The 22,234-nt window shown below is 44.7% G+C and overlaps 1 protein-coding gene across 10 annotated transcripts in view; it reads left to right on the plus strand.

Moving 5' to 3' along the window:
* DCLK1 (doublecortin like kinase 1) overlaps positions 1-22,234 on the plus strand; it is a 374,217-nt gene that overhangs the window by 10,177 nt on the left and 341,806 nt on the right. For 6 of the 10 annotated variants that reach the window (XM_045015784.1, XM_045015817.1, XM_045015824.1 and 3 more), the window contains exons 1-2: positions 11,315-11,671; positions 15,247-15,635. In XM_045015784.1, coding sequence (XP_044871719.1) covers positions 15,260-15,635 — 376 coding nt within the window. In that variant the 5' untranslated portion in view covers positions 11,315-11,671; positions 15,247-15,259. Of the gene's footprint in view, positions 1-3,906; positions 3,969-11,314; positions 11,672-14,198; positions 14,255-15,246; positions 15,636-22,234 lie in introns of those variants that run through there. The other 4 variants (XM_045015788.1, XM_045015797.1, XM_045015863.1 and 1 more) reach the window with 3 other exon arrangements.

The raw sequence follows: 22,234 nt of genomic DNA on the forward strand, positions 1-22,234 counted from the left end.
CCTATGCAATTAACCACCCCCTTCCCCACGCCCCCCATTCGAACACAGTCTTCTTTGAAAAAACATAACGGAAACAGTAATTAACAGCAAATCATTTTTATTAATTAAGTAGACAGTTAGGGGATGGGACTGGGATTGGGACTACTGTGAGTCTGGAAGTGAAGGACTTCGGCAAATGTACGGTATGAGAGCTTTTGGGTACTTGAGCACTGTGCTGTGGTGCAGTGACAGTATTCACGTCCCTGGCCGCCCCTCCTCCTGATTATTTTCGGTGAGGGGGGTATGGGACTTTGTGGCAGGGGAGTGCGGTTGCAGATACACTGCAGGGGGGCTCTGTCCTCCTGCGGTCCTGCAGAACATCCACAAGACGCCTGAGCGTGTCCGTTTGCTCCCTCACTAGTCCAAGCATTGTTTCAGTCGCCTGCTTGTCTTCCTCACGCCACCTCTCCTCCCGTTCGCTGTGTGAGTGCTGGCCCAGAGAGACGGTCTCCCTCCACTGGCTCTGCTGGTCCGCCTCTGCTAGGTAGCAGCCCATACGTTCCTCAAACATCTTGTCCCTTGTCTTTTTCTTTCGCCGCCTAATCTTCGCCAGCCTCTGCGAGGGGGATGCTGTGGCAGGTCTGGAGACAGTGGAAGCTGTGAGATGGGAAACAGGGAGTGAATTCCTTGCAAAGATACATTTTTGCGAACAATTAACTGAGTCTAGGCTGTCTCTGTGAATTCTGGGTTGAGACCCCTGTGCCTGCTGGGGCAGAAATCATTTTCGCGGTGGATTCTGGGTAAATGTCGCCAGTCATTCCTTCCTCCGGGAAAGCAACGGCAGACAATCATTTCAAGCCCGTTTTCCCAGAATTGCCCTGGCATACGCCATAGCGTGGCAACCATGGACACTGTTTTGCCTTTTGTGTATGTCACCGTATGTGTACTAGATGCCGCTGACAGAGGCGGGCCAGCAGCGCTACACAGCAGCATGCTTTTGCTTTTGCATGACAGCAGAGATGGTTACCAGCCATATTGTACCATCAACCATACCATAAATTGGTAATAAGATGGTAATAAGATGGGCATGGTTACCTGTCCTTTTGCACTACCCCATTTGGGGCTGTTATAAGTGCCCCTGGCCGAGCAGCCAGGGGCGCAAAAGCAAAAATTGGGAATGACTCCCTGAGTCAATCCCTCCTTTTTGGTATCTAAAAATAGAATCAGTCCTGCCTAGATTATGGGCAAGTGTACTAGAGAACCACTGTATCATAGAACCAGAGAGCACAGCTGCTCTGTGTCCGATCCTGCATAAATTATGAGCTGTATGCTATTCACAGGGGGTGCTCCTGCAACAACAGCACCTGTTCATTCCGTTCTTACCCCAGCCTTCCTGGGCTACCATACCATTGTCCCCCCACTTGTGTGATGAAGTAATAAAGAATGCAGGAATAAGACACAGTGACTTGTTTGTGAGAAATGAGTGGAAGGAAGCCTCCAGCTGCAATGATAGTCCAGGCAGGACATTAAGGAGTGTGGATGAAGGAGCCCATCATCCCTCTGCTAGTCCAGGGGCAATTGAATCTTTTATTTACAATGAAGGGTGGGGGCTGATGGAGCTCAGCCCCCTGTTGCAATGATGAGGATGGTTACCAGCCATATTGTACCATCAGCCATCAAAAATTAGGGACAGGCGCCCTTGACTGACCTTACTGATACTAGTCGGCATGGTTACCAGCCCTTTTGCACTGCCCCATGTGCCAATAGGCTGATGATGAGGACGGATTTCCATCATTTTGTACCATCAGCCATCCATAGCGTGGGGGGAGCAAGGATGTTGGTGTTGAGTGCTGCACCATCGCGTCTATCTGCAGCATTCAGTAAAGATAGAGTGACATGTAAAAGAGTCAACAGAGGATTGTTTTCACTTCTGGTGGTGGGTGGGGTGTGTGCGCAAATTGCCGAACTATGCCCTGACCCACCGCAGACACTGTGTTTGACCCTAGAAGCATTTGGAGCTCATCCAAGAATGCAAATACTTTTCAGAGACAGCAGGAACTGTGGGATACCTTGCGTCCTCATTCCCCCCTCCCTCCATGAGCGTCCATTATATTCTTTGGCTTTCCGTTACACTCGTCACGCAGCTGCGTGCTGAGTCTGTGCTATGCCGTCTGTCCGTAGATTTTTTAAAAATACTTTGGACCAGGCGTAAAATTACAGTAATTACCCTAATTAGATGCAGGAGTCTCCGAGCGAGATCACCCTGAGGAGTGTCACTGAAGGAGATAGAGAGCGCATGCTGCGTGAAAGCTAGCACGAACCAGGGCCCGATGCAGCCGTGCTCGGGGAGGCAGTGCTCCCTGAGTTCCTCATGAATGCCTTGCGCGGAAAACTGTGCTACCACGGAGCACCCAATAAGGCAGCTCTCCCCAGGAACCTCCTGCTGATGCTTTTCGATTAACGCAAGGAGAGCTTCGTGGAGATCTCCAAGGATGATTTCTGTTCTATCCCCATATCTAGAGAGACCTCCTTTTCACACAGTTAAGATTCCTGTTATATTAAGAATAAAAGTTAACATGGTTACAGCACTTACCGACTGCTCCTTCCCCTGATTCAGGGTCCGGGTTAATGGCCGGGGAGGGTTGTTGGGGGATCTCCGTGACGGTGATGAATAGATCCTGGCTGTCGGTGAAACCAGCGTTGTAAGCGCTCTCGCCTGCCTCGTCCTCCACAAACCCTTCCTCATCTTCCCCGTCCGCGAACATCACCGAGGAACTGGCCGTCGACACTGTCCCATCGTCAGAGTCCACGGTCACTGGTGGGGCAGTGGTGGCAGGCTCCGTAGCATCCGTTTGCTGCTTTGATTTTTTGGTAGCCTTGTCTGGGGTCCTTGATTTTCACGCGGCGCTGCGTTGCATCCCGCCTGTATCCTCTGTCTCTCATGGCTTTGGAGACCTTCTCGTAGGTCTTCGCATTCCCTGTTTTGGAGCGCAGCTCCGAAAGCACAGACTCCTCGCCCCACACCCCGATCAGATCGAAGAGTTCCCAGTCAGTCTATGCTGGGTCCCTCTTTCTATTCACAGATAACATGAACTCCTCTGCTGGAGAGCTTTGCATCGTTGCAGGTGCTGCGGAGCTCGCCCCGATGTCCAGCCAGGACGTCAGATTCAAAGTGCCCAGACAGGAAAATGAATTCAAATTTTCCCGGGTCATTTCCTGTGTGGCTGGTCAGAGAATCCAAGCTCGGACTCTGTCCAGAGCGTCAACAGAGTGGTGCACTGTGGGATAGCTCCCGGAGCTACTAAGTTCGATTTGCATCCACACCTAGCCTAATTCGAGCTAGCCATGTCGAATTTAGCGTTACTCCACCTGCCGGGGTGGAGTACCAAATTCGAACTAACGAGCGCTCTAGTTCGAATTAAATGGCTTCCTGGTGTGGATGGTTGAGCGGTTAGTTCGAATTAACGCTGCTAAATTCGAATTAAAGTCCTAGTGTAGACCAGGCCTGAAATACAAAATACTAATTTAAACAATTCCTGACTGACATTTTATTGAACTTTCAGAGGTTTTTTTTCCTGTTCGTTTCATTTCTGGAACTATGATCAAACAATAGTATTTGCATCTTAACTGACATGAGGTAAGAATGCCATAGTTCCTCAATTAGAGAGACAAGCTGGGTGAGGTATTATCTTGTATTGGACCAACCTCAATAGCTGCTGTCTGTCAGCTTCTGTTTTGTACAAGCTCATGTAACCCTCAAATCTAAAATGCAGAACTAGAGACAATGGTTATAATAGAATGAGGATGTTTGCAATAGCAGAATAAAAACACAAAATGCTATGGTATTAAAGTGGTTCTGAATAAAGGATTAAAAAAACCCAAAAGATCAGTTATAAAATTGCATACTGTTTTCTATTCCACCACCAGCAAAGGGAAGACTATTTTATGCGAAACAGGAGTGGAGAACCATGATGACTTAAAGAATGACGGTAGGGAAAAATAAGTTCAACGCGTTATGTTAAAGGAACAATTACTGACCCATCAAACTAACACATGCTTTGTATATTGAAAATGAATATTCTTATGTGGGTATGCAAGAAATAATAGTAACTTACATCACATTAAGTTCCTTGCCATCTTAAAATGATGGATGCATATGTTTTCTGCATCATACAGTATTTTTAAGTGGGCAAAGTAATTATCTCTTATATAATAAGCCATCTGTATGGATATAATTAAACATTAGCTCAATCTGATCTCTTTTATTAAAGCAGAAAAACTAGGGGATAAGTAGCCTTTATCAAGCAAAGGAAATAGAAAACAATTGAAATTCCATCCATAACACCATGCTTATAATAATAACAAGCAATAACAATTGCTTAGGCTTTGGAAGGGTCAGAGATAAAGTGTGAAATTTGATGCTACATAACTCTTGTTGATATTGTAACATGCAAGTAAGAAGAGGGTTCAGCTTTATATTATGATTTTTTCTCAGTTTCTCACACAACTTGAATTACGACTCTGTCACAGGGTAACAATGGTCCTTTAAGAGCAGAGGTTCTCAAACTGTGGGACCCCTCAGGGGGCCATGAGGTTCTTGCATGGGGGATCGCAAGCTGTCAGCCTCCACCCCAAACGGTGCTTTGCTTCCAGCATTTATAATGGTGTTAAATATATAAACAAGTGTTTTTTAATTTATAAGGGGGGGGTCATACTCAGAGGTTTGCTATATGAAAGGGGTCACCAGTACAAAAGTTTGAGAGCCACCGTTGAAGAGAGAGCAAGGCCAGTGCACCTGTGACTCATTAGCTCTCTCCGGTTGGACTTAAGAGGATACCTGGGCCCTAGAAGGGTGACAGGCATGGTGACTCAGAGAACTGACGGAGAGACACAGAGAAGGAAAGGTTAGAGTTGCCAAAGGAGGAAAGAAGAGACCAAGGGTGAAGCAGTAGCACAAGAGAGCTGCTACAAAGAGCCATTGGGAAGAGAAAAGGTTGATGGTGAGGACTGGCCAGTGCTGTGGAACCCCTGCTGACTTGCACAGGAGCTTGTGCAGCAGCCCCAAGGAAGAAGGGAAAGAAGCCTGATTAGGAGCCACTAAGCCCAAACCAAATGGGATGCTGCTGGAGAGTGGCTCCCAGGAATAGGGGTAGGACTCACAGGCAGGGAGGCCTGGCTGAGTGGAACATGGTGTGGGGAATTCTGTCACAGGACACCTGACTTGGGGCTACAGGAGAAGACTCACAGGAGAGAAGGGGGGTTTGGTACTCTCAGATACAAGGCCTGGAGAATAGGACCCGGGAATGTGGGCTAAAGGAACTAACTCTAAGTGGTTAATGACTCTCAGGTGGGTGACCCAGAAACAGGGACCTTTGAATGGGATAGAAGATCTGCTGCATTGTAACCCCTCTGTACTTTGGGGTTTTGAGAAGACCTATTTTTACAATGAGAGATCTGTGGACTGTAGCATTTATGTGAATAAAAGGCCTTGAATTTGCCACTGCAAGAGACAATATTCCTTTGCATGGGTCATATAAAAGGGAAACTGGGGCAGATATGCATGTTGTGCTGTGGCCTGCTGCTAGATGGTGCCCCAGGAAGGGACTGCCTTGTAATCGTTCATGTACACTACAAGTTTAACTGCCAGGTCATGCTTGTTTGGCTAATTAGGGACATTTGTGTTCTAATATATTTTGTAAAGTGGATGTGGCAGAATGGTTACAGGTCATGCCCTAGTATAACTATTAGGGCTGCCAAACGATTAAAAAAATTAATCGCAATTAATCATGCGATTAAAAAAATTAATCACAATTAATCCTCTGATTAAGTGTGTTTTCAATCATAGAACACCATTTATTTAAATATTTTGGGATGTTTTCTACATTTTCAAATATATTGATTTCAAATACAACACAGAATACAAAGTGTACAGTGCTCACTTTATATTTATTGTTATTACTAATATTTCTACTGTAAAAAACAAAAGAAATAGTATTTTTCAATTCACCTAATACAGGTACTGTAGTGCAATCTCTTTATCATGAAAGTTGAACTTACAAATGTAGAGTTATGTACAAAAAACCCTGCATTCAAAAATAAAACAATGTAAAACTTTAGAGCCTACAAGTCCACTCAGTCCTATTTGTTATTCAGCCTATTGCTCAAACAAACAAGTTTGTTTACATTTGCAGACGATATTGCTGCCTGCTTCTTGTTTATGTCACCTGAAAGTGAGAACAAGTGTTTGCATGGTACTATTGTAGCCGGTGTTGCAAGATATATACATGCCAGCTGTGCTAAAAATTCATATATCCCTTGATGCTTCAACCACCATTCCAGAGGACATGCGTCCATGCTGATGACAGGTTCTGCTTGATAATGATCGAAAGCAGTGCAGACCAACACATGTTCATTTTCATCATCTGAGTCAGAGACCACCAGTAGAAGGTTGATTTTTTTTTTTTTTTGGTGGTGGTTTGGATTCTGTAGTTTCCACATCAGTGTTGCTCTTTGAAGACTTCTGAAAGCATGCTCCACACCTCATCCCTGTCAGATTTTGGAAGGCACTTCAGATTTTTAAATCTTATGTGGAGTGCTGTAGCTATCTTTAGAAATTTCACATTGGTACCTTCTTTGCATTTTGTCAAATTTGCAGTGAAAGTGTTCTTAAAATGAACAACATGTGCTGGGTCATCATCCGAGACTGCTATAACATGAAATATATGGCAGAATGCAGGTAAAACAGAGCAAGAGACATACAATTCTCCCCCAAGATGTTCAGTCACAAATTTAAGTAAAGCATTATTTTTTTAAGAAGCGTCATTGGCATGAAAGCGTGTCCTCTGGAACAATGGCCGAAGCATGAAGAGGTATATGAATCTTTAGCACATCTGGCACGTAAATATCTTGCGACGTAAATATCTTGCGATGCCAGCTACAAAAGTACCATGCTCTTACTTTCAGGTGACATTGTAGTAACGTTATTGACATGAACTGTGACCATATAGATCATTGTTGCAACCAAAGTCCTATAGTTGCACCAAATCTTATACAAAGAAAGTCAAGTAAGGTGTCTAACGAAAGGTTGTAATTTGCAGGTTATGATTATGCTATCTGTATGTGTGTATATTGTATTTGAAGTTATGTATATTGGCTATCTACTTGTATCTCAATGTGTTTGATTCTAAGTAGCATCAATGAAGCATTTGGTCAGCTTCTTGAGAAAGGACTATTCTGTGTAAGTGCCCATTCAAGAAACACTTAACTGACAATGGACTTTTGGAGACGCCAATCCACACCTGAGCTTTCCTGGGAACGTTCAAACTAACATGTAAACTATGCCGTCAGCCTGCAAAAAGCTGAATCATTCATGGATAGGTGACTGGCGCAGGTGGCTACAAACTCCATCTTGTTGCTGTGATTCTGCACAGAAGAACAAAGGGATTTCCGCCCACAAGAGAGAGAATATAAAAGGACCTGGAAGCCCCTCCATTTTGTGATCAGCTGGCCCAAGAGATGGCCTCTTCACCCCAAAGAGATGCCTGAAAGAAACTGGGACAAAGGACTGTAACTACAGGGGTGTGAGTGAGTGATGGACTATGGCCATAAACCACAACATTGGTCTGAAAAGGATTGGGCCCAGACTCGGAAGGAGTCTAGTGTGTGAAAGAAGCTTATTGGGACATCTCTGAGGGTGAGATTTACCCGTATTCAGTTTCCTACTGTATTAGGTTTAGACTTACATGTTTTGTTTTATTTTGCTTGATAACTTACTTTGTTCTGTCTGTTATTACTTGGAACCACTTAAATCCTACATTTTATATTTAATAAAACCACTTCTGCTTATTAATTAACTCAGAGTGAGTAATTAATACCCGGGAGAGTGCAAACAGCTGTGTATCTCTCTCTATCAGTGTTATAGAGGGCAGACAATTTATGAGTTTACCCTGTATAAGCTTTATACAGAGTAAAATGGATTCATTTGGGGTTTAGGCTCCCAGAAAGACTGAACACTGGGTGCTGGGAAAGTTCCTGTTAACTGAGAAGCCCCTGGGCTAAGTGAATCTTAGTTTTTGTGAACTGCAGGGGGGCGGGGCCTAACCTCTTGGTCTGTGCTGTAGCTGGTTGGAGTGTCTAGCTCAGCAAGATGGGAGTGGAGGGAAGCCTTCTCTGGCAGTGGGGTTTGTTCTCAGTGGTATCCCAGCACATCTAGTGACGGTCTTGAGGGAGTTTCTGTGACCAAACCCATCACAATTGTAATTAAGAAGTGGGCAGCATTATCTCCCGTAAATGTAAACAAACTTGTTTCTCTTAGTGATTGGCTGAACAAGAAGTAGGACTGAATGGACTTGTAGGCTCTAAAGTTTTACATTGTTTTGTTTTTGAGTGCAGTTACGTAACAAAAAAACTACATATGTTAGTTGCACTTTCACGATAAAGAGATTGCACTACAGTACTTGTTTGAGGTGAATTGAAAATACTCTTTCTTTTGTTTATTTGTGCAAATATATTTTGTTTATTTGTAATAAAAATAATATAAAGTGAGCACTGTACACTTTGTTTTCTGTGTTATAATTGAAATTGATATATTTGAAAATGTAGAAAAACATCCAAATTATTTAATAAATTTCAATTGGTATGCTATTGTTTAACAGTGTGATTAATCATAGTAACTTTATAAAATTGCGATTAATTTTTTTGAGTTAATCACATGAGTTAACTGTGCTCAATTGACAGCCCTCATAACTATGGAAAAATGTTTGGAAAATCATGTTTTACTGATTATGAGAGATTTTGAGCTGCTCTGTAACAATGTATTAGTACTGTATGTTTGTTGACCTGGTTATTGGGCTGTTGACTGACTATACTGGGGTTAATTCAAGAGACAGCTGTCTGGGAAAACAGGCACAAAGGAAAAGAATGGTTCATTATAGCCATGTCAGCAAAGACTTGAGAGTTGTTATGGCACAATACCAAAACAACTGGCCTGATCTCCAGCTGAGCCTACAGATTGGATTTGACCAGAAGGGTCAAAGCCTGGGAATGCAGAAGAATCACAGAAGTATAACAGGGGAAAAAGGGACTTTATCTCAAGAGTGTGTGTGTGTGTGGGGGGGGTGTAATAGGGCGGCCAGGTGCCCAGTTTTGGCTGGAAAGTCCGCTTACTGCAAGCGGCAGAGGTGCCAGATCATCACCCGCTCCAGCCCCTACTTAGCTGGGGCTGCCTCGTACCTTTGTTGGGCAGCTCCCAGCCCTGGCTCCACAGGCAAGTCCCTCCTACTGCAAGATAAACAATATTTTGGTCTAAGAAGGCTGACTGATCACTATATTTACTACTGGTCAGATTCCCACAGGGAACAATGGCAGATGCCCATATTCATCTGGATCTTCTAGGAAAGAATGGCTGATACCCTGGGTACCATAGCACAAGACCCAGTCTAGGTGGAATTTTGCAATTCATCCACTCTGAGGAGAGGTAAAGACATGAGGTCTTTCACCTGACAGGGGTGCACTTAGAGACCAGACGGGGACAGAGGTGCCGCTAGCTCTGTAACACTGACCACTCTACAAACCAAACACTATTTTGCAATACAGCCAGTTCCTAACTGTGCCAGACAACTGTGCACTGGCCAGGTTAAATATGTAGACTGAGATTTTCAAAGCTACCCAGCAGAGGTGGCAGGTCTGTATAATTTTTGGTGGTGCCCAGAATGGGTCCAAGTCTCCCCCTCCCTGCCCCCTGCCTTGTTAGCCATTATATATTTTTTAAAATAATGTAAAAATGTGAGGGCTCTGGGGTAGGGCTGGGGATGAGGGGCTTGGGCAGAGGGTTGCGATGCAGAGGTGAGGGCTGTGGGGTGGGGCCAGGGATGAGGGGTTCACAGTGCAGGAGCGGGTTTAGGGCTGGGGCAGAGGGTTGGGATGTGTGTGGGGGATAAGGGCTCTGGCTGGGGGTGTGGGCTCTGGGGTGGGGGATGAGGAGTTTGGGGTGCAGGCAGGCTGCCCCCAGTATGGTCAGAGAGTACTCCCCTCCATCTCTTTCCTCCCCGGCAGCACACTCACCTCGCACCACTGTCATTGCACATGCTCCTAGGGCTCCTCTCAGATTCAGGAAGCCCCCTCACCTCCCCTGTGGTGGGTGCAGACTGGGGGGCTGCCATCACATGTGGACCTCCTCCCCTGCTTCTGCCCCTCACTGTAGCCTCACTGGAGTGGGGGATGGGGCTGTCCCTTGCCCAGCAAGAGGTAGGAGTGGTGACTGTGGGTGGGGCCCCCCCTGTGCTGGTGGAGGGTCCTGCCAGAAAAGGGAAGGGTCCATCCGAGGCAGAAGGATGGGGTCAGGGTCAGCCTGCCCTGGCACTAGTGGTTAGGAGGTGCTAGGACCCTGTGGCAGCAGTTGATGCCAGGAGTTGGCAGAGCAGAGTGCAGCATGGAGCTGCAGGGGGCAGCTTCCTGCTGCCCAGGGCGCAGGCAGGGATGCTCAAAGGAGGCGTGCAGGGCTGGCAGGCAGGGCTGGGGGAGAGACCTGGCCCTGAACATTGGTGGAGCCCAGCCCCTGGGCCCTGAATATTGCTGGAGTATGGGCACCCTGGGCCCATGTAGCTCACCATCCCGGCTGCTACCCAGGGAATTTGCATGCCCAATGCCCATTAATTTGAAGGAGATTTGGCTTGGAAATCTCTCATACAGTTTTGAAAATCTCAGCCGTAGTGTAGATGAGCCTTTAGGTGAATATGGTAGGATCTGTCTTGTGCTGTGCTAATACAGAAGGCGGGGTGGAAAAGGGCGAAGGGAACCTTTTCACACTGTGCAGGCAATAGAGTAGGCTATTTCCATAATGCACAGACATGCACTAAGAGAGAGCTGATAGGCTGGTTAACAACATGCCAACCAGCACTGCACACACCAAGGTAGCACTGGGTTGAAGGCTGGGTGCCTGCTTGGCCAGCTAGCCTATATGTTGCCATCAGCAGAAAGTGATGCCCAGCAGACCGCGGGCATGCACCCTGCTTCCGCTGCGAACGGTGAAGCAGGCACCACAGCAGCTGCCCCTGACCCGCCGCGCCGTGTACCGACAGGGATTTGTGGGGCAGTGCAAAATAACGGGGCTGGGGCCACCTCACGTTTTGACTGACTTTCCCTGTAGGGGCCTCTACCCGCCCCCCCGCCGCATTTCGGCTTCACACGAGCGGCACCACCGAAGAGAAGCAGCGCCTCTTTCTCCTCCGCCCCACCTAGGCGGGCGGACAGGGCGCCAAGGCGGACCCGAGGGAAGAGCCCGGCGGGGTAAGCGGCCCGGAGCGCCTAAGCCCATTATTCCCCCCGGCGCCGGGAGGGAGGGAGGCTGTGGCGGCGCCGCCCTCTGGAGAGGGAGCCGGCGAGAGGCTGGTGTGAAGAGCAGCATCTCAATGAGGGCCGGGCTAATGCAAATCGCCGCAATCACCAGCAGACAGTAGAAGAAAGGCGAAGCAGCTGCCGCCCAGCCTCAGCAGCAGCAGCAGCAGCGGCCAGCCGGGGGGCCAGAAGACCCATAACAAAAGGCATCCGAGCTGCTCTCTGCGACCGCAGTTGCAATCAAAGCGGGGCGGCAGGGCGGGGGAGTTGCTGATCGGAAACCCAGCACCCCCTTCACAACCAACCTACTTGGGTCTGGGGCAGAGGCGCTTCCAGCCCCCCACGCCCCCACGAATAGGTAAGTGTTTTGATCTGGCAAACCAAAGGCAGTTCCTCGTACAAGCTCCATGCCGGCTAGTGCTGGGGTGAGCCTCGCCAAGCTTTTCCCGGCACGCTGTGATGTACGTTTCTAGCCACCCTACTGCGTGTGTGCACCTGCCCCTTTTGTCTGGCTCTCTGCTTTTCGGGCCAGCTGAATTTGAGGGCAGGCTGGCGGCTAGGCTCGATGTTGCCCCCGCTTTCCCTCGCTGTAGTTGGGGCTGCGTAGTTTGCCCCTTTTTTTTCTGTGTGGTAGAGATTGTGAGGAGGATCCTCTCTCTGTTTGAGAAATGGTCTGACATTGGGTGGCAGACTCTGCTGTGGAGCAAACCAGCTGTATGAATAGCATGCTCCGCTTTTCTCTCTCGCTCTCTTTTAAAGAGGTGGCTAGCTAAGTATTTACCGACGCTATATTCTGCTTTAAATTCCATTTTGTTCATTTATAGTGCACCTTGCTGCTTAGCTCTGGCGATTTTTCTCGCTGATTTTGGAGAAGCCAATTATGTAATTATACCTGCAGTGTTGAAAACGTGCAGACAGTTATGGAAAATGTATTTTTTTCTTTCTTATCATGGGACCAAATCATGCCATCAGTTTTAAAGCAGAGCTTCCTGTTTAAAAACTGATGGCACAATATGGCCCATGAATAGAGGGTTCAGCTGGCTTAGTTGCATTTCAAACACGTTTTGAGCCACCTCAGAAGAATAAATATTTTTTGAAAACCATTATGACCTACATCAGATTGAATTGAGGAAATCGTTAGAAAATCCACTCTGTTACATACACCGATGCCGTCTTTATTGAATAATCTTTATTGTATTTGGGTCTGAATGATTGTTTTATGTAATCACCCACTCACACCTACAGAGAGAGTGTGTGTGTATCTGCCTCTAATAGATGTGTGTGGTATGAACTGGGGGGCCTGTGCCTTTTATATAGTAACATCTGATCAAACCAAATAATTGTCTAGAATTTCACTGGCTTAGCCTGGCCTTCTGATGTGAACACACTGGAGTGTGAATGGCAGGAGCACATTGTTCTAGGGAGAATCTTATTTCCCTTTTAAAGGGGTTTAATTGGAGGCAAAAATAATTTGTGAAAGTAGTATAGACCATTCCTCATATCATCTGTTAGTAAGACCCAAGATTACTAAAAATGAACATTTTGAGATGTTTCTTTTACAGGGAAGGTGTGTGTTTTCTTTTTTCTTTAATTTGACTTGGTTTGGACAATGAAACCACAGTAGACATTGGGGGGTTTTTTTTGGTTGGTTTTTTTTGTTCTCATCAGTTTCACTTCCAAAGTATGGTCTTTGGATTGCAAGCTCTGTAAGGGGATGTTTACATCCCAATAAATGGCTTTTATTGGAATAATAACTTTAAAAAACCCTACACAGCAAAACATGGTGTCAATCTTGGGCCTATATTGACCTGACAGTTCCCCTTTAAATAATGTAACTTTTATCATTCTCGGTATAATGGGGTGACAGTGAAGTGCTGGTCCAGAGAGAACTGGTCTTTTCTTTGAACTGAAGTTTTGTCAGGGTGGGGGCAGGGGTTGGTCTAGAAAGGTATTTTCCATGGTGGGGGGTGGGGAAAGAAAGGGTGGCTGGATAAGTGTGTGTAGGTGTTTCTTCTTTTAGTACAGCAAATCTTATATGCAGATACAAGGCAAAGTATGTAAATATACCCAGGATCCCATGTTTGGATAATAAAATGAGGCAAGCTCTCACTAAATTGGAATAAATAGCCTCCACAAGGACCCTGATCTTGCATTGGCTTTGGTACATGTTTAGTTTAAACATGTGAATAGCCCTATGAATTTGGGAGGGACTACTCACATGCTTGAGAGTTGGGCACTGAGGCACACTATTCATTTTAACATATACCTGTATAAACAAAATGGTATCGGTCCATCTCTCTGTCATATTGGACTATTTCTCTGTTGCTGATTTTGTTTTGTAACTGTCATTTAATGATTAGTGGTAATGAAGCTGGTTCTATCTCTTCTCTTCCCCTCCTCCCCTTTTTATTGGAAATCAGTGACAGAGTGCCCTTCTAAATTAGGTCTGTGAATCTGTGCTATAAATAAATGTATTGTGCTTTGCTGTTCTGCAGACAAATCTAGGTGGCTCTTAAAACTAAACGAGACTAGTCTATTTGTTTAAAATAACAAACCAAACACAACTGAAGGATTTATTTATATAGAGATGAAGACTGACATAACAGTTGTAGTAACATATGTTTTATGTTTTTCACAAGATTAGTTCAGGATTCTTTTTAATACATATACCTTGAAAAAAGGAAGTGAGTGCTACACATTCCCTTACATATAAATAAAATGGCTTAGAGCTTCACAGTATGTGCTATATTAAAAAGTTGGAATCATTCAATTAAGAACCCAGCCATCCCGGAGCCTTAGTTGTGGTTGTCTCAGGTGTCTGGCATCAGTTGCTAATTCATAATGTTTCTCAAGTCATCATTCAGTCAGTGATTTATACCAACTAGAGTTACGGATTTTTCACCAGGAAAAACTATCAGGGATGACAAATTCTGAACACTTGGTAAAAGATATTTACTGCTTTACTCCTTTCTTGTATATTCTGTAAGACTTGCATCCGATGAAGTGGGTATTCACCCACAAAAGCTCATGCTGCAAAACATCTGTTGGTCTATAAGGTGCCACAGGATTCTTTGCTGCTTTTACAGATCCAGACTAACACGGCTACCCCTCTAATTCTGTAAGATAGTTTGCTCAGTGGATGATATTAGTTTCAGGAGCTCCTACTAACCGTGTCTGTTTGTTCTGTGGTAATTGAGTGCCTCCACCTGTTCAGTGTGTGGTTGTTGGTTTGGGAGTGGTGTTAACTCCAATCAGTCTAGTGTAGAACATGGGGTGAGGTAAGATGTAATGTCTGTCTGGAGCAAGACTTTTTCATCTGTGAAAATGACCAACACAGCCAACTCACTTGTATTAATAGCCCGGATTTCTATTGCTAACCTACATGACTGCTTCCTCTGAAATGTTCTTAATTGGTTGTCACACATTGGCTGTCAGTAAATATAATCCACTAAGTGGCAACTTCGTTGTGGTCAGACTTGGAATGAGTAATGCTGAGAGCATGAGTGAGTTGGTTGTGTCACTTTTAATAGGATTGGAAGCTTCACTTGGATGCAAGACTAGCGAAAACCAGTTCAGCTGCTCTTCTTCCCAGTAGCTCAACTTTGTACCATATATTAATGTCACATAGGCATCGTGTGTCTCCTTAGTTTTTGATCTAAAGATTTTTTTGTGTGGTGGTGATGGTCTGCTTCTTGGTATAGTATAAAAATGGCAACTAAGTTACTGAGTCTGCTTTCTGGTGAGCAAGGTTTTTCAATGTACTGTATGGTTATGGTTTTAAAAAAAAATGTAGCAGGGGTTAACTGATTAACCTTGATCACTCTACAGGAGAGCCTCCTATAGTGTTTTATTTGTACACTGAATTCTTATGAGCTCTAAATGGAGTTCTAAAAATACTTTTATCCATTGAATTCTTTCTCTTTCTCACCTCAGATTTACATCAAAGATGTCCTTTGGAAGAGACATGGAGCTGGAACACTTTGATGAGCGTGATAAAGCACAGCGATATGGCAGAGGGTCACGGGTAAATGGTCTGCCTAGCCCTACCCACAGTGCCCACTGCAGCTTTTACCGAACCCGCACTCTACAAACCCTAAGTTCTGAGAAAAAAGCCAAGAAAGTTCGTTTCTATCGCAACGGAGACCGGTATTTCAAAGGGATTGTCTATGCCATCTCCCCCGACCGGTTTAGATCTTTTGAGGCCCTGTTGGCTGATCTGACCCGAACTCTGTCTGATAATGTGAATCTGCCCCAGGGAGTGAGAACAATCTACACCATTGATGGTGCCAAGAAGATTTCCACCTTGGACCAGCTAGTGGAAGGTGAATAAGAGAGGCAGGGTGTAAAGTTCCTATCTGTATGACTACTTTACTTTACCACTGTTATATTTGCATCAATGCATGCCTAATATTTCAAATATGTTTTGAGCTTCTTCAAGACTAACTTTCCACAAATATGAGGAGTACATAGTATTGTGACTCAGATTATCACATAGGCTTTTCTTTTCTCATGGGGGAGAACCTACATCTCAATCATAGCTTGAAGCATATACTGTCTACTTGCACTTAGGAGGAAGCTATTTGTCTCCTTTCAGGACCATGGGTTCTATATTCCTTTCTGAAAGTGGTGACCTTTCCCTTTCTCCTCCCTTCAAGGTAGCCCTCCTAGATTTCAGAGCTCTCTTAGGCCTGGTCTACACTAGGAGTTTATGTCGAATTTAGCAGCGTTAATTCGACTTAACCGTGCACCCGTCCACACCAGGAAGCTAATTAGTTCGACCTAGAGGGCTCTTTAGTTCGAATTCTGTACTCCTCCCCGACGAGGGGAGTAGCGCTAAATTCGACATGGCTATGTCGAATTAGGCTATGTGTGGATGGAAATCGACCTTAGTAGCTCCGGGAGCTATCCCACAGTGCACCACTCTGTTGACGCTCTGGACAGCCGTCCGAGCTTGGATGTTCTGACCAGCCACACAGGAAATGCCCAGGGAAAATTTGGCACGCTCCGGCGCCTTGTGGATGTTCTGCAGGACTGCAGGCAGGAGGACAGAGCCCCCCTGCACTGTATCTGCAACCACCCTCCCCCGCCACAAAGTCCCAAACCCCCCTCAACCAAAGTAACAAGAAGGAGGGGCGACAGGGGCTGTGAAAACTGTCACTGCACCCCTGCAGAGTGCACAAATACAAGAAGGCTCTCATTCCCTAAATGTTAAGAAGTCCTTCCCTTCCTGGCTCACCGAAGCCCCAATCCCAGTTTCATCCCCTAACTGTGTAGTTGATTATTAAAAGTAGTTTGCTGTTAATTACTATTTCCGTCAAGTTTTTCTACAGAAGACTGTCTGTGAAGGGGGCGGGGGAAAGGGGGTTGTTAATTGCATATGACAGTCACCTTTACCAGGGTACAGACACGGGGGCAGGATCAACAGCAGGTCACACACACAGTGCAGTCAGTAGGCACCCTGGTCGGTCTGGAAGGTGTTTTCCATGTTCTGTGTGGGTGGGGGGTACGTGACTTTGTGGCATGGGAGGGCGGTTACAGAACTTATGCAGCGGTCCTTGTCCTGGACCACAGAGCCACGCAGCAGGGGAATCTGTAACTGTCCTCCCCCGCCACAAGGTCACGTAGCCCCCGCACACAGAGTCCCGAAAAGGAGGGATGGCAGGCTCCGTTGAAACAACCAGTCCGGCACTGCAGACTGCTCTAGGAGCAGGAGCCTATCATTCCTCGAGTGTAGAAGCGGTGTTAACATCACTGCACACCCTACCCACCACAGTCTGCGTCCCTGTTTCAACCCTTTAATGTGAATTCATTAATAAAGAAAACGTTGTTAATTAACAATGTTCCATTAACTTTATTTTTAAACGTGTGTTGGAAAGGGGGAAACGTGGTGAACGGGGTATGTAACCGCAGAAGAAAGTCAACAGTAACTGAAGCAGGGGCAGGTTCAGCTTCTTTGTAAAGAAACTGAACAGTCACAGGTTACCCTGCTCCCTGAGGAACCTAGCTTTCAAAGCCTCCCGGATGCACAGCGCTTCCCGCTGGGCTCTTCTAATTGCACGGCTGTCTGGCTGAGCGTAATCAGCAGCCAGGCGATTTGCCTCAACCTCCCATCCCGCCATAAAGGTCTCCCCCTTGCTCTCACAGAGATTGTGGAGCACACAGCAAGCTGCAATAACAATGGGGATATTGGTTTCGCTGAGATCCGAGTGAGTCAGTAAGCTCCTCCATCTCCCCTTGAGACGTCCGAAAGCACGTTGAATGATGACAGTTACCCAAGACCACCCTCAACACATTTTTCCCCCCAGCATGCATTGTGGGGAAATCCCAGAATTCAAATGGGCAGCAGGGACTGTGGGAACTGTGGTATAGCTTCCCACAGTGCACTGCTTCCAATGTTGACGCTTGCCCCGTTAGTGTGGACTCACAAAGTCGAATTAGTGTCCTTAGTGTGGACACACAAATTCGACTTTGTAAGGTCGATTCCACAAATTCAAATTAAGTTAAATCGAACTAATCTGGTAGTGTAGACATACCCTTATTCTGACAGTTCCTAATTTCATGTTAAAACCTTGCTGAAGGGTTGTAAACTAAACTATATCAAACCACTGGTACCCTTATTTATCTACTTGTTACAACAGCGGACATCCTCAGTGATACTAAAGGCCAGTACTGATGGGGTTTAAAGAATTTCTCTCACTTCATAGTGAAGACCTCTAGTTGTTCCTCTCCAACAAATGTCTTGCCTTATGTGAGTGGAGAGTACTCCAGTTACTTAACAGAAGTAAAAGTAGGTTCTATGATAAAGGCTAATATCACTTTTCAGCTCAATCAGGGCCCATTGTCTGAACCATAAATTCCCATTTTATTTCTCCCTGCAATGCAGTGGTGATATCAAACCCATGAGCAGTGGAATACACATTGTTCCTTAGTGCTAGGGAGCTCCAAATTCAGAGTCATCTTCTAAACTGGGGCTCCCTCGCCTCAAGTGCAGGACACTGACTCCAAGATACTTGCTGTCTTGCCTTTGGCTTCTTTCTCCACACAGAGAGAATAGTTCTCAGAATAGAATAAAGAAACCTAGTGTCTAACTTTCTTCCTAGTCAAGTGGAATAGAGCTCCAGTTATAGTTCTGGAGTGTACGAGCTTTACAGAGGAAAGGATAAAACAGAATTTAATCCCCAAACATAGTAACGTGAGAGACCTGCTGTCAGCCCAGCCCGTGGCCTTAACTGTGTGAATGTATTTTAGCAAAACTTAAAGGTAAATCTTTGCCTATGTGGGTAGGAGGGAAGAAGAGTCCTCACATTTTTTTAGTACTATTCTACTCTTAAACAAAAATACCTTGAGTAACCCTGCAAATTTGGTCCTGACCTATTAACTGTTACTAATGTGAGTAGTTCTGTTGATTAAGTAGGTATTTATTTGTATTTCTATAATGGCTAGAGGCTTCAATGAGGTACTAAGTGCTGTACCCCCCACTTGTGTTGGGTTTTTTTAATGTCCTTGTGACACAACTAATCATTTCAGCATATGGTGAGAGGGGAACAGGTAGAGAAACTAATATGGGGAGGGAAAGAAGATATAATAAACAATATATTTGGCATAACAAAGCAATCTCGGCACACAACATACTTGGCTGTTATCAAGGGATTTTTGTAGGCATCACAGCAGAGAAAGGTCTTGAGGGGTTTGAAAGAGGACAAAGTAGTGAAGGAGGAATTTTTTACAGAGCTTCTCCCTGCGTAGGAGGCAGAATGAAAGACCATGTAAAAGTGCTTGAGTGAAAGATGGGTGCTTGAGTGTCAGTGGGACTGCTCTCCTAAGTAGGGGATTGCACAGGTTCAAGCCCATAACTCTGGTTTCAGGGTTTCAGATTCCAAGGTAGGATTGGAGCAATAGTAGACCTGTGCAGTATTTATATTAGGCTGGGGGAAAGTAACTACCAGGAGGGCGATGAAAGAAATAGCCATTGCTATCCATTCCAGGACAATGCTTCTCTTTTCTTTTAAATAATTAATTGAGCTCTTCATACTATTTACTGATGCAGTCACCAGGAAGCAAATGTCCCTAATATAAATGCTGACTGGCTGGCAGCTAAAACCTATGCAAAAGCCAGCTATCAAGGACAGTGAACATGATGCAGAGGGTATATTAAAATTAAATTACCTTGCAAATTTAACCTGATCAGCTGACGCACTTATCTAGTAATTTATCAGTTATTGCCAACCTGTGAAATAATGTAAATGTTATTGATTATCGGAATACCAGTGTTTAAAGTGAAAATCTCCCTTTTTTAATTAGAGAGAGAAAGTTGGTTATTTTGGGACAGGCAAACCGAATGTCTTCTCTTCCTGTGCCTACCCCTCCACCAAGTGTTAGGTGTAATGCTCAAATCTAAAATGTATATTCCTATTTCTATGTGCCACTGGTAGGATTGAAAGGAGTAAATCCTTGTGTATAATTAAAAAATACATGCTTGCCCCACCCAAAAAGAATTGGTCTGTTCTAGAGATCTGGTGCTGTATGTACGTACTTGTATAAAACTGCAAGATGGAATACTTTACAGATTTACAAGCCAATCAGAACAATGCAGAGTACAGATTCACTCACTGGCTGTTAATGGAATGAGTTTTTTATTTAAACCTCTTATTTTTTTTTCCTTTTCAAATTTAACAGACTTTGCTAGTTTATAACAGCAATAATTAGCTTGCAGCTGTTGCTTTTTGTTTAAAGAGCTGGAAAATCACTTGGCTTTGCCACCTCCCCAATTACATTCCTGTTCAGGCTGTTACTATGTCAAGTGTTGCTTTGTGTTTATGATTAGACTAATGCTTTCTCACTATATGTACTAACTTCATGAGATCTTTTTCACTCAGATATTTTCCTTTCTTTTTGATGGAAGTTACATTTTTGATGAGACTATGTCTACACTGTCATGTATGTCGGCAAAACTTACGTCGCTCAGGGGTGTGAGTATTCCATCTCAGTGAGCGACATAAGTTAAGCTGGTATAAGCGCTATGTTGGTGGGAGCTTCTCCCACTGCCCCTAGCTTCTGGCACTTATGGGGTGGGTCGGGGGTTAATGCCAATGGGAGCATAGAGCATCTTCACCATGTGCACTGCAGCAATGCAACTGTACCAGTACAGTTGTGTCACTGCTGCACTGTAAATGTAGATATGCCCTTAGGTGCAAACCCTGTAACTAGTGATGGTTCATTCTGAAATTCAGAGTTCTTTCTTTTCTTATCCTTCCCTCTCCACTGAGGAGAATGCTGCATCTTTCCCGTAGGAGTAGGGCGAGGGAGGACTTTGTCTTCCTAGGATGACTCATGAGAGGTGTTGACAGGCTCTGGAGAGAGACGCTCTTGGCTGTAAGGATGTGGCTATAACGGAGCTGTGTGGGAGGTAGTCCTGAAGGAACAAATAGGATGCAAACTGGCTGCTTTGCATCAGCAGTGTTCTTTGTTGGTATGCAGAAAGCCTAATTCCTGAAACGACCAGTCATGTGAAATTTCTTTTCATTTTTTTTTTCCAAAACACTTCAGGAATTGTAGATGCATCTTCCATTAATTTAAATTAAAATCTACTGGGCTACTTTGAAAAATTCAACTCAGATTTCTTTGGCAATAAGACCTATAGTATAGGAAATGCCTTGGTTTTGCTAAGGAAAGGTGCACAGATCTTCAGTGTCCCCATAATTTGCTACATTCCCTTCTCCTTTCACCTCAGCCAAATGAAGGACTGTAATGGCTTTTAGAGTTACTTTCTGCTGTCAAATTTAATGTTGTAAATAGCTTCTGAACACTGACTTACTATACATGGATTTGGGTGCTAAAAGGTGAAGTTTTTTTCATTCCTCCAGATACAAATGAAATCAAGAAATTGCAAATACTACCTGATCATAGAGATGTAGCACGACTAAGTTATCTATTCTGTACATAACTCTCAGGAATTGGCAAACAATTAATTTATCTTGCTGTTCCATATAAACCCTGGGGATTCATAGAAGTATATTAATTGGACCCAAGAGAAGGGTGGACTAGCAGTTCCGAGCCTTAAGAACTGTTATTGTACATCTTAACTAAGAACAATAATAGATTGGATTAAGCATGAAAACTTTAAAACATGGGTTATATATTCCTCAACCTTAGCTCTTGTGGTAATAGTCCAATTACCAAAAAGAAATAAACCATGAACTCTATGGCCATGATTGTGCTTATTTTATTTGTATTCCCATAGTGCCTACAAGCCCTAGTCATTTACCAGGACTCCATTGTGCTAGGCACTGTACAACACAGAACAAAAAGACAATCGTTGGCCCAAAGAGTTTATAATCTAAGTATAAAACAGATGGATGCAGACAGAGGAGTACAACGAAACAATGATACAATATTGGTCAACATGGCAGGCAGAAGTATCAGGTCACCAGTGACCTAATTGCTGTGAAACTTTTTTTGGTAGGCCTTACCTCAAAGGAGGGTTTGAAAGGAGAGTAATGAGGTAGCTTTGTGCATGGTTCTAGGGAACTCCCCCCAAGCATGGGGAGCAGTGTGGAAGAAAGAAGGAAGGTGCTTGTTTGGTAAGTGGGCGATAGAGGCTGGCATCATGGGCTACTTGGAAGCAGAAGCTCTCACTTCAGTAGCGAGTGAGAGATGAGCTGTGAAGGCCTTGAGAGTGAAGACAAATTGCTGATGTTTGAGATAGAGAAAGGGGATAAAATGGAGGGATTCAAAGAGGGGTGACATGGTCAAAATGACAGGCTAGGAAAGTGATCTTTGCAGTGGCATTCTGAGCATCTGTAGATAGTGCCGTGGGCTTCAATGGCTCTACACACATGAGTATAATTAAGCATATGTGTAAATGTTTGTGGAATCAGGGCTTTGAACATCTGCAACACTTAATGTTTGGTTGTCATCCTGT

The sequence above is a fragment of the Mauremys mutica genome, chromosome 1 (assembly GCF_020497125.1).
Source record: "Mauremys mutica isolate MM-2020 ecotype Southern chromosome 1, ASM2049712v1, whole genome shotgun sequence".
NCBI classification, from domain to species: domain Eukaryota; kingdom Metazoa; phylum Chordata; order Testudines; family Geoemydidae; genus Mauremys; species Mauremys mutica.